Source organism: Nothobranchius furzeri, chromosome 4 (assembly GCF_043380555.1).
Source record: "Nothobranchius furzeri strain GRZ-AD chromosome 4, NfurGRZ-RIMD1, whole genome shotgun sequence".
NCBI lineage: Eukaryota > Metazoa > Chordata > Actinopteri > Cyprinodontiformes > Nothobranchiidae > Nothobranchius > Nothobranchius furzeri.
This window is the reverse complement of record NC_091744.1, coordinates 73426260-73439907: the sequence shown is the minus strand read 5'-3', so window position 1 is coordinate 73439907 and position 13648 is coordinate 73426260. Positions and strand designations below refer to the sequence as shown.

The window sequence follows — 13648 nt, the reverse complement described above, 5'->3', positions numbered from 1 at the left end:
CGATTTCTATTAGAAAAATTTTAGAGTATTATTTTTTTCAACAAGCATAAGGGTGTTTGGATGTCAAATTAGAGTCGTTTTTTGTATTTTTGCAGAAGTGCCAGTAGCAGTCTCGCTTGAGTTCCTGGTTTGCTGACAGCGTTGCAGCTTTTGGAGTGTAATTGTGTGTCTGAACTCCTCCTCTGGTCGGTCTGGTCGCTGGAGGTTGAAGTCACTGGCAGGCAGTCTTCAGGACAGGACACAACTAGGTAAAGCTGGCCAGGGAGACGCTCAAGAGGAAAAGAAGGCCATGTTGCAGCTAAGATCTCGCTTGTGGACGTTGAGGGAAGCCTGCTGATACAGTCCAGCGGGCTTGTAGGTATTGTCAAGCTGAAAGGTTAAAGTAGCGTCATTATTTTTAGATCACTTCTGTTTGAGGTACACAAAAATGTCGTCTCCAAGTCCGGGAAAGAGGCGAATGGACACTGACGTGGTGAAACTGTATCCTTTATAGCTTACCAAAAAATACCAAGAGACAAATGACACATCTTTTAAGGAAAAGTATCAGCTGTTTTATGGTGGTTTGTTACATAATTTGTTTCTGGTGGCTGCTGTCTATTCATTCTAAGTGTGAATACTTTGGCGTTAATGTCTATGATGACTGTAGCGTCAGCCAGTTAGCAGAACGGTGACAAAAAAAGCCCCAAGTAGGCGTTTTTCATCGAAACTCCCTTAGCATTAGCTTAGCTCTGTTCGTGCTGTTTGTATCAATAGCAAATTAGCAACGGAAACTATGGGTGGGTTCCTTAACCGTTCACCGGTGCATGACCCGGCTAGAAGGGAATGACAACTGGCAAGGGAGGAGTTTACTTTGGCATTCCGTGACTGCTACGCAGCTGGAAATCGAGTTCAAACTCTATATACATGGTGCACCATGTTGTGCGCCGTGACATAAACGGTGCTGACCCTGTTGCAATACAATGCTGGCTGTTAACTCTGTTAGCTTTGAACATTAGCCTAAGCTTGAAACCGTCAACTCGATTATCAAATATATCCTCCCACTCTTACTGACAACACGCTGTAAAGTGTAACGAAATGGCGTTTTACTTAATAGACACTTTTTTGAAAAGACACAAGCGCCAATTGTTTATGTAGCGTTTCAGGCTGCAGTAGCTAGCTATTTAGCTTGCTACAGAACAATTGGGCTGCTCAAGAGTCGATCTTTGGTAAACTCGAAAGTGCATTCATTGAACAAATGATCAATATCTTATCACTCCTTGGTTATTTTGTACTTAAAGTTCTCGAATGCAAACAATTATTCCAAGAGCAAGAGAACGAATCTATTTCTTTATTCCACTGCAAAGAAGTCACGGTTGGTGTATTCATCACGAATAGTACAATTAATAATAATATGACAGATTTAAAACAGAAATGTTTAATCATCTTATATCATCGTAAAATTAACATGGATTGAGCACAATTGTGTTTCAAAATAGCTTCTAACACCAATATTCTCTTTTGAGGCGTTATCATTCCATATCATGTTTTTGTTTGTTACAGTAGTCCAGAATATAGTTTTTTTTATTTAAATGTTCATGAATCAGATGAAGTTTTCTTGCATGAAAGGTTTCCTGACAGCGTGAGCTGAATTGTTTTGTTTTTGTCCTGCAGCTAGATGCTGCTTTCTGATTGGTCGGCTTGTTACCATCCGGAACATTGTAGAGGGCGGGCCTTGACTCAGCTGATGGGGGACAACAAGCTTGCTTGTGGGGCCCATGCATGCAGAGATGGGGGGGATGGGGACATCCGTCCACAGCAGGGACAGGACCGAGGACTGATGCAAGATTAGTTTGACACTAAACTAGTATTTGCCTGATAAAAGTGTAAATTGAATATTGAAGCAAAAAGCTTAAACTTTAACATGTATGTATGTTCTGGATGAATGAGAATCTAATCCTTGTCAGCATTTTATTTTTTACTGCATGGCTGCATAAACCCAATTAAGAAGTGCCTATTAATACCAATAAGAGAACATTCTTATGCTTTTGATTTGGAGAACAGTGCTAATAAATTGCAGTGTAGTGTCATGCTGTGTCAAAATCGATTTAGCCCCTTGTTGTTAGTAATGTAGAAGTTATCATCTCAACATTGCCATACTAGAGATGACTAAATGATTAATAACGGTGAGAAACCAATACACAGGACCCATTTGTTGTCACTGTTAAATACCTTCTACTTTTCTGTGTTGTTTTTAGACGTCTGACTCAGTCTCATGCTTCTTATCGCCACATCCTCTCACTATTAACCAACCAGGGCACTCAATAGCTTTCTTGGAATAAAATGACTCATAACTGTCATTATGCGCAGTGTTATGTTGTAAAGCTAAAAAGTTTGATTTGAACTGATGTCGGGCTCTCGTTGGGTTGCATTTTATTGTTATTGAGATTTTTTTCTTACTGGCTGAGTTTAGATTATTGATCTTGTGTTTGACTTCTTCCATGCTGAGTTCACATGGAAAGAAAAAGAGGTATGTTGAATAAAAGTATACTGTCTGTGGAGTGCTCCTTTTCCCTAACCAGCCATCAGCATCGAGAGCAAACACGAAGTTACCATCCTGAGTGGACTCAATGAGTTTGTTGTAAAGTTTCACGGCCCGCCTGGAAGTAAGAACCTATTATATAATGATGTTAATCATGATTTCATCCATCAAAATGTTTTTTTCAGGGAATAAATTGCCTTTGCTGTATTATATTTTAATTGTTCAGTGTGTGTAAACAATTCTAAATGCACGTTTGTCACTTTAGCACCGTACGAAGGTGGCGTGTGGAAAGTTCGGGTGGACCTACCAGATAAATACCCCTTCAAATCACCATCAATAGGTACGAATGCTGCAAATCTGAAGGCTACAACTTTACTTTAACTGCTTTTGTGGTGTGCAAGTAAAAGTTAAAAGAAAAATCTTCCTTTTTTTTTACAGGATTCATGAATAAAATCTTTCATCCTAACATCGATGAAGCGTAAGTAGAACAACTTTTGACATCTGGAATGTTTTTTTTTTTCTTTTTTTAAAGCAGTTTAAGTTCATAATCTAATTGCTCTGTGATTCCCAGGTCAGGAACAGTGTGTTTAGACGTCATTAACCAGACATGGACAGCTCTGTATGGTAGGTCACTTTGTTTAAACTCAGCCTCGCTAAAATGAGCAGTTCAAAGTATTTCTCAGCTGTGCATTTTTACACGGCTTCTTTGTTTAGTCAGGCTATACTGAAATGATAACTACTCCTTTTATTGAGGTCATTCATTCAAATCTTATTAATGAGGAAGTCTGGGAACTGAAACGTGCGACCTCTAGTGGTTCATGTTGGAGTTGTTGATTTGTCCTCCATCTTCCTCCAGACCTCACCAACATCTTTGAGTCGTTCCTCCCCCAGCTGCTGGCCTACCCCAACCCCATCGATCCTCTAAATGGTGACGCTGCTGCCATGTATCTGCACCGGCCAGAGGACTATAAACACAAGATCAACGGTAGCTCACTACTGTCTCACACCTACACGTATCTGTAGTTTTACAGGAGGCTACAGCTTTATTAATTTCTGTAACTCATGCCACTTTCTTTTTCCCAGAGTACATCCAGAAATACGCCACAGAGGAGGCTCTAAAGGAGCAGGAGGTCGGCGGGGGTGACTCCTCCTCTGAGAGCTCCATGTCAGACTTTTCGGAGGACGAGGCTCAGGACATGGAGTTGTAGTGAGGGTTGTCCTCACACTCACAGCAGACTAAAGAGCAGAAACTCACTACTATATTCGTACTTGAACAAGACAATTTTTTTACAGCAACACAACAATTTTTATTGCCACACAAGGTTTTTGGCAGTTTGAAAAATAAACTCATGTTTAGGAGTTCACCACCGTCTGCCCAGAGACTGCCTGGATCAGAACGGCGTGCTTTCATTGCCCTTCTTCCTCAATATTATTTTCATGTTTTCAGTTAAAGTCTCACACGGCTCTAAACCAACAGAGTGTCACCGACTCAGTTTCCCCTCATCGTGCCATCTTTATTTTTCCCCAGCTGATTTTTGCTCTCAGTTGGCATCTTTCCCTCGCTGTCAGCAGGAGATGGCCCACAACATCTGAGCAGATTAATATTAGTAAAACCCCTAATTTTTCTGCCACCCTGAAGAGCTGCCATTACTGTCATCACCATCATAGGATTGAAGAGCAGAAGGCTGCAGTGTGTTCAGTCTGCAAACTAGAAATGGTTGCTCTAACAAGACTGCACTCAGTGCTGAGCTGCAGACACATCACACACTGTCCAGTAACGTTAGCCATGATTGTGTGTGTGTGTATGCATGATAACCTGGAGAATGGCTCATAATTATCCCTCTGTTGTTCAGTGCCCTCTTCTTCCTCCTCTTCCTCTGTTTTAGGAAAAGGTTGGCCATGCTCTGAGTATCGTGTATTGCGGCGTGACACAGAAGTAAAGTTATTGTGGGCCTTTGTGGAGCTGTATTGCTATGTGTCGGGCGGGGTTTGGTCAGGATTGTTGTCCAACTTTAAAACTTTGCCTCTTGCTTGTGTTGAACTATAATAGGTGTCTGACTTGCATAGGGATAGCTGGTTATTTATTTATTTTTTGCAGGTGGTGGATCCTCACTGTATGGTTTAATACTTCTTTAACACACAAGTTCAAAGTAAGTTTTTCCTGTAAAACGTGTGGAGTTGCGCATTTTTTGATTGATTCCTTTAAATCTTTGCTGTTCTGCACCTCCTTTTGTTACCATGTCCATCGCACACAAAAGCTTTTCTCGTGATGGTCTGTTCTTTTTCTGAAATATTAGAACCAACATGTGACCGATCCAACACAGCTGAGGAGGCAAATGATCAACTTTCACCATAAAACTCAAATTTGTGACAGTTTTTGTTTCAGCTTTAGCTCCGTTGGAGGGAACTGAACATCAGTTGTCCTGATGTACTCGTGAAGGTTTGCTGATGATTCTGATGAGGAAACACTGATCAGTGTTTTAGGGAAGGCCTGAAACTTTCTTGTAACATGCATTTGTTGCATTTTTTTTAAAAACAAACATTGAAAAATTCAAATGGATCATTAGAAACTGTTTGCAAAACATTGATTATAACCAAAAACTGAGTGAATAATCCCTTTACAGAACATGTTGGTTTGTTTTAGACCTGTGAATGCACCGTAACCTTCATGATAATCTGATTTAGAAGTTGTATTTTTTTTTTACATAAAAGTGTATTAAACAGCATCAGTCAGATGGCAGTGATTAGCCTTTGTACCAAATATGCTACATGTTGATATTAGCCTTAGGACAACGCCATGTCAGTCTAAAGCACACAGACCAGCCTTGTTTGCCATCATATGGGTTCAAAACATTTTTTTTATTTACACATCACATATATTTGATACATATAATTTGTCTAAATGTTTTTACATTTGTCTTTTAAGCCCTGCGGGCAGGAAACAGATCAAGATGTTCCTAATTTTTAAAAGGCAAAAAAATCAATAAATGTGCTTCCCTTGTAACTTGAAGGCAGAAATAAACAAAAAAAAATCTGTTCAGTGTTTTTGTTTACAAGTTTGTAGCAAGAAAATATTCCACAAACTTTATGCTGGTGTGTCTATCATTTCAGTATTTTTAGACTTGTTTTCTTTTTTAATTTAAAATTTCAATCTTAAAAATGTAAATTTTGATTGTGCTTGTGACTTTTATCTTGAAAGGCACTGTTTAAAAAAACTTTTTGAAATGGGTATTTTCTTATTTTAATCCATATTACGATCTTTCATTTTGCTGTTCAGCTGTTTTCAGTGATTCCAATCGAAACGTTGGTTCTTCCTTTGTCCACCAGAGGGCAGTATTTAGGCGTATGGATTTTACGTCATCAGAAATTGAGACAAATTGTAAATTAACTTATAAAATGAGAAAAAAAAAATTGTAGAGGGAAAAAATGTGTAATGTTGCATCAGATTTGTAATCATATAAAAATGCGTAGCTCCCCGTTTTAGCCAAAGTTTTAACAGGAAAAGTGGTCTTAAATTGCTGGATTATGTAACATTATTTCTTAATGTATCTGCGTTTGATTTATCATTTTTGACTCCTAATCATTTAAATTAAACATCTACTTCATGTTTGCAAAACAACCATTAAAGGCCGCATGCTTCTCAAATAACCTTTTATTGGAGGCCTAATACGCAGTTTTTCTCTCAATGAAGGCATTCTTGGCTCATCCTATATACATGTATGGATTACAGAACGATGCTGATAAACTCAGACCGGGAGTATAATGATCCAATCAAATTTTCATCGCTGTGTGGCCAAGCTGCCCCTTTCTGCGCATATTCTGGTTTCCAGTTGCAAGTGTTTACTTTGCCCAGACGGCCACTCTCGTAATTAGGAATTGCTTCAGTCTTTTTTAACTGTTAAAACATCCACCAGTTCTGGTTTTAAGGCTTAAATTCGAGGAACTTAATGATACATAACACATTAAGCTTTTACTGTTTCTTCTTACACAAAGATGCGCGTGATTAAACGCGATCAAACAGGAGTACAGTTATTCCAGAGTAACCGGAGAAGCGGAGGACGCGCGGAGCGCACAGCCTCTGCTGGCCGGCTGCGTCCTTTTTCATAATGCATGGAGAGAACAAAGGGAGCGCGGCTGGATTTCAGCCTTAACTTTGAAAAAAGCCGTAACCCAAACCCGTACTATCCGGCAACAGTGGATTCACATCAGCTGAAAGGATGATGCGTCTTTTTCCACCTGCAATCTGTCTAATAATCACCGACAGCAGGTAAGTGAGCTCTGGAGAGACCTCCTGGTGTCCGTATAAAACGAGAGGAGGCCTGAGCTCAGAGAAACTTTTACTAGAGCGCAGGGAGGAGAGGGTGGAGGTGTCGCAATCCGTGGATCCTGGTAAGTCCAAGAGATTTGTTAAAATTCAAACTAGACTTATTCTTTCTTATGTAACGTTAAACTCAAATTGGTAAGATAATTATCCAGTGTTCCATCGTTAAGACGAATTTTGTTAAAGGAAATAATTTTGTGTGTGTGCGTAAAAGACGCACCGGAAACCCAGGTCTGCCTTTAGAGGCGGCAGAAGGAGAGGGAGGAGGGCGGCGTGGATTATTATACTGGCAGTGGGTTAAGATGCTTACCAACTAATTACCTGTCCACTAGAAAATCCCCTGCTACTGCACAGGCCAAACAAGCAGGGAGCCGCAATAGACGGACAGCTGAAGACCTGAAGGCTGGACGCAAAATTCCAAGTTTTTATTTTATTTTTAATTTTTGAAGTTTGATGTGATTGGAGACATTTTGCAGCTGGATACTTCTGATCAGTGAAGATGCGTCTTTCTGTGAGTTCTTGGAGTTTTCTTTAAAAGTTAAGAAAATGTTTAGAAACTGAAATCAGAAACTTAAAAGCAGCAGTTTGATTGTGATGGTCTCTTGGTGTTAACAGAATCTGTAGCCGGTTAAACTGTCTGAATGTAACTTATTCTTTCAATGGTGATTTTCAGCTTCCATCTGATTCAGATTCATCACACAAAAATCTGTTTACCAGAAATAGGAGCAGCCCAGACGTCAGGAGAGACTAAAACAACTACAACACAGCACCTTTAGGAGGTTTTGATTGATACTCTGCCTCACACACACACACACACACACACACACACACACACACACACACACACACACACACACACACACACACTCACACACACACACGCACGCACGCACGCACGCACGCACGCACGCACGCACACACACACACACACACACACACACACAAGCTTTTTACTCTATTGATCTTTCCCAGAAACTGAAAGGTGAGCCCTGCTTTGGGACCCATTTGGCGCATCTCAAAAATCACTTAGCGCATCATTCCCTACAGCCAGAATCAATCCAAGCTGCGTGTCTGCTCCTTGTATTCGGGACCGCTTTCATGGATGCCACAATTAGGCCAAAATGCCATCCCAACTTTCCAGCATCACTAAATAAGAGAAGCAGATTTTGATGGGGGGTTTGTGGGAAAAAAGTGGATGAACTGGTCTGAGCAGGGCTGCAGGCCTTTGTGGGCAGCAGCAGCAGCAGCAGATGGTACAGGTGGATTTAATCTTCATCCTGTGAGGTGGGGATGAGGAAATGACATCATCATTTCCACTAATCCTTCAATGACCTCTCACACTGAACTCCAAAAACTTTAAAAAGGTCATGAAAAGTTTGTGTTTAGGTTTAGCTGCTTTAAAATGGGACTAACTAAGCTTCTATTTCCTCCTGTTCTGTGTATGGCACTGGTAGAATTCACTGTCTCGGCACATAATCAGTGAATTACCATAGGGCCATAAACAGAGTAGAGACAGAACCACCCGGTTAGAGTCCAAAAACCTGGATATGTGCACGAACACCTCTGATTCTCTTTGCTTATTTTGGCACTAGCACATTTTTGCTGTTTCCTCTTTGAGCAATCATGTGTAGTGCCAACATGAGATAAGAGAGACACTCGGCTGTTTTTCTCCACCAAAACGATTCTGTCTGCTGCTGAATCCTAAACAGAGCAGAGGGAACAGGATGGAAGAACCATGGATCCTGTCGATAACGTCGTCCCTATCAGATGTCAGGTTGCCATGGAGGATGGTTCTCCATCCCTGAGATGCTACTCCGTGTAACCTGATCTCCAGCCAGCACATGGATCAGGTGGCGGCGGCCGGTGAACTCTCCTACAGTGTTTGGCAATGGTAGAACTCACTCTGGTGGGCTGGAAGGATCCGGTGGTTCTAGACTTGCCAACAACTGACCGAGAGCTTTTAACCATCAAATCTCCACGGCAACAACGGGTGGTATCAGAAGAGCAGGGGACTGAAATTCTTATTTTCCTACAAATTCGCTGGTGTGAGGTTTTAGGGGGTTTAGGTGGAGTGTGAGTGACTGCAGGCGGAGCAGTGAGGGGTCAAAGTTCACCATCCCCCCCTGAGCGTTCTTGCAGTCTCAGAACACCAAAGAGGACCGAAGAAGGAAGAAGAATCCATCAGCATCTTGGTCACAGTGGATCCATGGTCTATATCGTTTTTTTTTTGTCCACATGACATCAAGCTCTTGTGTAATCCTTCACTTGTGTTTAACATTAATAAATAATGGTTGTGATTTCACAAATATTGGTTAATACTTACCAAAAAATTTAGTTGGTCATTACTAGGGCTAAGAATCTTTTTATCTTTTAAATTAATTCATTAAATTTTTCTGGATGCATGCACAGTTTCCTTCTTTTTTACTTTTCAACCCAAGTGACAAACTGGGGATTTGCTGCCCTCTATCAAAGTCTTTAAAAGTCCTAAAATGGGATTCGATTAAAGGAATACTCTACAGTTTTGGCTTGCTTTTAGCACCCCCTAGAGTCCATTATTAATCCGCTGTCATAAAACCAAAACTGAACGTCTCCTCGCTGAGCGCAGCTGACATGTCTCCCCAACCTTCATTACTTTCTACAGGAGCGATTCATCACAAAAGCAAACACATCAGCTGTGTTCATGATCAAAAACATGCAGCAATCATGTGCTGGAAGCAGACTCCAGCATTAGCATGTCAGCTTTACTTTACTATTGGTAACAGAGTTCCTGGTAAATAATATGACCAAGATCCTGAGAGGAGGACTCATGTGACCACAGGGAAACGCACGGGTTGGCAAACCCAAACATGGATTCAGAACGCTGGATGATCACAGACAGACAAGTTACTCTACAAGCTACGAGTAGCTAATCAACAGGACCAGGGCTGGCGGCACTGCTCAAAGGCAGCCGGGGTCGAGGATTTGATGTGTAAGGAGACAGGGACCTTGGTTAAAGACAAGAAAGTGTCAATGACTGAGCATTTGCCTAGTAAAAGGCTTCTGGGTCTAGGTGACAGGTGTGATCGGTGACAGAACTGGACGTGATCACTACCGCCTGACAAACATTTTTTAGAAGTAAGGAAAAGCTAAAACAAACAAACAAACATACTAAATTTGTTCTTACAATTGCAACAGGATGATTTTCAAGTCTGCATTCAGTTTGAAGCTTTGTCTTTGAGCTCTCGTGATTCAAAAAACTCCCAAAGTTGACTTTAGTTCAACTCCTGTGGTTGGACGATCATTTCTTTTTAGCTTCATCAGATGAATGTCTGTTTGTTTCTGCTGAGGCTCTGCCATGATAAACACGATGCATCAAATGCTAACCAGGTATAGCTCGTCTGTCCTGAGGTGTCAACATAGATAAAGTAATGCGTTGCTGCTTCACGCAAGACACGTGACTTCAGGGGAGCGGTCCGGATACTCTGAAGTTGCAAGTTCGGTATTTTGGCCACAATGAGCGGAGGGGGCTGAGTGACTCTTCATTAACCCTGAAAAGGGTCATTTTAACACATAATGGCTTAAGAAAACGATTTAAAAATATGAAGAAAAGAAAACATGCTTAGTCTGTTTGATTTTTGTTCAGCTGTTTTGATAAATAACATTTGTGATTTTATACATTTTAGTTAATCTTACATAAAAGTATTAACTGGTGTTTACTTAGGCCAATATTCAGTTTTGAGTATAGATCTGAAACACTGATGGTAAGAGATGCTCACAAGTCCCATGGCGGTCAAGGTTTTGTGTTCCTTTAACATGAATTGTGATGCCAGTGTGTCCTGGTTCTTTTGTTTTATACTGAAAAATAGCCTGTTTTTAATATAGGTTCTACATCCCCCCAAGGTGCTTCAACACAATCTGTCATTCACCCACGGACACACTCATTCACATTCTGATGAGCCACAGTGTAGCCACAGCTTCTGCCGTGAGGTACACCAACAGAAGTGAGGCTGCCGAACACTGGCGCCACCGGTCCCCTGGACCACCACTAGCAAGCAAGGAGGGGGAAGTGCCTTGCCCAAGGACATAATGACTGCAACAGACTGAGTGGAGCTTGAATCTGCAACCCTGCGGTTACAGGGTGGGTACTTAACTCCTTAACACAAAAGAGCCTGGATTCAGTAGATGTGTGTTTTTGACCGTTCTTTCCTTTGTTTCCATTTGGAAACTTGCAGACAAATGCAAAGCTGCAACACACCAAATGCATCTCTAAGCTGCACGTCTCACACAGCCTAAAATGCACTAAACATATTACTATCAACAGCACTGAGAGCAGACCGAGCCATCAGCCGCTGATGTGTGTTCATCATGTTTCAGTTCGGACGCTGTGAGAGTCCATTACAGCCACTTGCAAAGGAAGTGAGGTTAAGTGGTGCCAGCAGAGTGGAAGAGGAGGCAGGCAGGCCGACACACTGACAGCTGGTATCAGTGATTAGACCTTGTAGTGATGCAGCAAAGACATCAAAGCTCTTTAGGGAGAATCCCTAAATGGGAGGAGGCAAGTACGCACGCACACCAACCAAATCCTGAGACTCCCTGGTCACTAAAACTGCCCACAAACTGAGCTGACTGGTCCAGTAGCATGCAGGCTGCACACAGACCATCTGTCCTCCTCAGACGCAACATCAACTGATGGATTATCAGCAGCTACATGGACACACACACACACACACACACACACACACACACACACACACACACACACACACACACACACACACACACACACACACACACACACACACACACACACACACTGCTGTGATGCTGGTAACAAGAAAATGAGTGGTTATTAGATTGGGAGGGGTGTGGATGTTAACGGATCTCCTCATTTATCTCACACACTGATGGCTCTTTAAATGCTGCCATCTCAACAATTCTATAATCCTGTACATCACTCTGTCTGTCACAATAGAAGTTTATTTCCCTAATCTCAGCATAATGATGAGTGTCTGTCCTTAATCTTGGAATAGATTGTTCACGGAAAAGTGATATTTGGAGTTTGATCGACTGATTTATTGTCAACATTTGGACATGTAAAAGTCTGAAAATGAGATTTGTGTGAGTGTGTATGTGCGTATCTGTGTCTGTGCTTAAATAATTTGATAAAATAATCACAAAAGAGAACAAATACGGAGAAGCATATTGTGTTCAGGAGAATTTTACTGTAGTAGTAAAGAAGTAGTAACAGTGGTAAACTCACCTTTTTACTTTGAGCCTGCAAAGGGAAACAACCCACACACACGCACACACACACACACGAACACACTCACATACGCACACACACACACACACATGCGCATGCACTCACACACTCACACATGCATACACACACACATACACACACGAACACACTCACATACGCACACACACACATGCATACACACTCACACACTCACACATGCATACACACACACATACACACGCACGAACACACTCACATACACACACCCATACACATACACATGCACACACGTACATGCGCACATGTACACACTAGAATACTTCTCTCTCACACACACACATCCACTCACACACACACACACACACACACACACACACACACACACACACACACACACACACACACACACACACACACACACACACACACACACACACACACACACACACACACACACACACACACACACACACACACACACACACACACACAGGACTGGGATTACAGTAATCCGGTGGACATTTTTAGCCCTTCGTGACCAGAGGCAGACAATCAAGAAAAACAGACGACTGTCATCTGACCAGCTGGATTTTCTTGGAACGGAGTTGATTTCCAACACTAAACTAATGACAACTAATGAGTGAGTATTACAAAAACTATCAACATGTTCCTACAACGCCATCTGAAGTTATTAAAAATGACCAGAATTATAGATTTTAAAAAACACTTTTGAATTGAAATGACCACACTTTATTTTAGCCAAAGGTATAATTTTATTTATGTTGTGTTAAAAATCAGACATTTTGTAGTTTATTTATCTTATTATCTTACTAGCAGTTGATTGTGATACTGAGCCAAATTTTATTTGGATATTGTGGAAAATGTGAATTATTGTGCAATATGAGGATAACGCTGTGTTTACAAATCATCTAACTGAAAATGAAGAAAATTAGTAAAGAAATCTGATCATTATAGCTAAAATAAAAACCTGGATGAATCCATCTTTTCATTGTTTTGTTATTTGTTGTTAACTATTTCCTCCTCTGATGCCATATTTAGACATTTTCTAATAATTCAAAGGAACAAATCTGAAGCTTTAATCAGTAAACAGTTTATAGCATCTGCTGTGATTTCTTTCTTGCTTGTATTTAAGAAAAATAATAAAGCATCATGACTTAAAATTTTATTGACAATTATGATCTAATTGATAATTTTGTCCCATAAATGGATATTACTATTAATTACAATAAACTTTATATTAGATTTACCTCCAACATTTAAAGTGACGTTACCAACTAAATAACAAGATCAATTTAAGTTTACAAACATATTTATAACTCACCATTAAATAAAAATAAAATTTCATCCCTGAAGTAGCTTGAAAGATTTGGATTTGGTATAAAATATACAGTACTCGCTTTCAGGTCAATGCATAGTTTATTCTGGGCATAAAAGATGAAAAACAAAACTTTGACAACAATTCAAGTCGATAAAAAGTTTTTCCAACTAAATACATATTTTGCTGCCAATTTAAATATTTCTGAAGAGGCTTAGTGAAAATGATACGCAATATTTAAAACACATTTTT

At 40.6% G+C, this 13648-nt stretch overlaps 1 protein-coding gene across 1 annotated transcript; it reads left to right on the top strand.

Moving 5' to 3' along the window:
- The first annotated feature begins 188 nt into the window (after nucleotides 1–188).
- On the top strand, nucleotides 189–4475 carry LOC107388936 (ubiquitin-conjugating enzyme E2 H). The gene is made up of 7 exons (XM_015964750.3): nucleotides 189–480; nucleotides 2566–2642; nucleotides 2784–2858; nucleotides 2957–2996; nucleotides 3090–3142; nucleotides 3375–3503; nucleotides 3602–4475. Exons 1-7 carry the CDS (start codon nucleotides 428–430, stop codon nucleotides 3724–3726), a joined length of 552 nt encoding a protein of 183 aa, XP_015820236.1. The 5' UTR covers nucleotides 189–427; the 3' UTR covers nucleotides 3727–4475.
- The last annotated feature ends 9173 nt before the right edge of the window (nucleotides 4476–13648 follow it).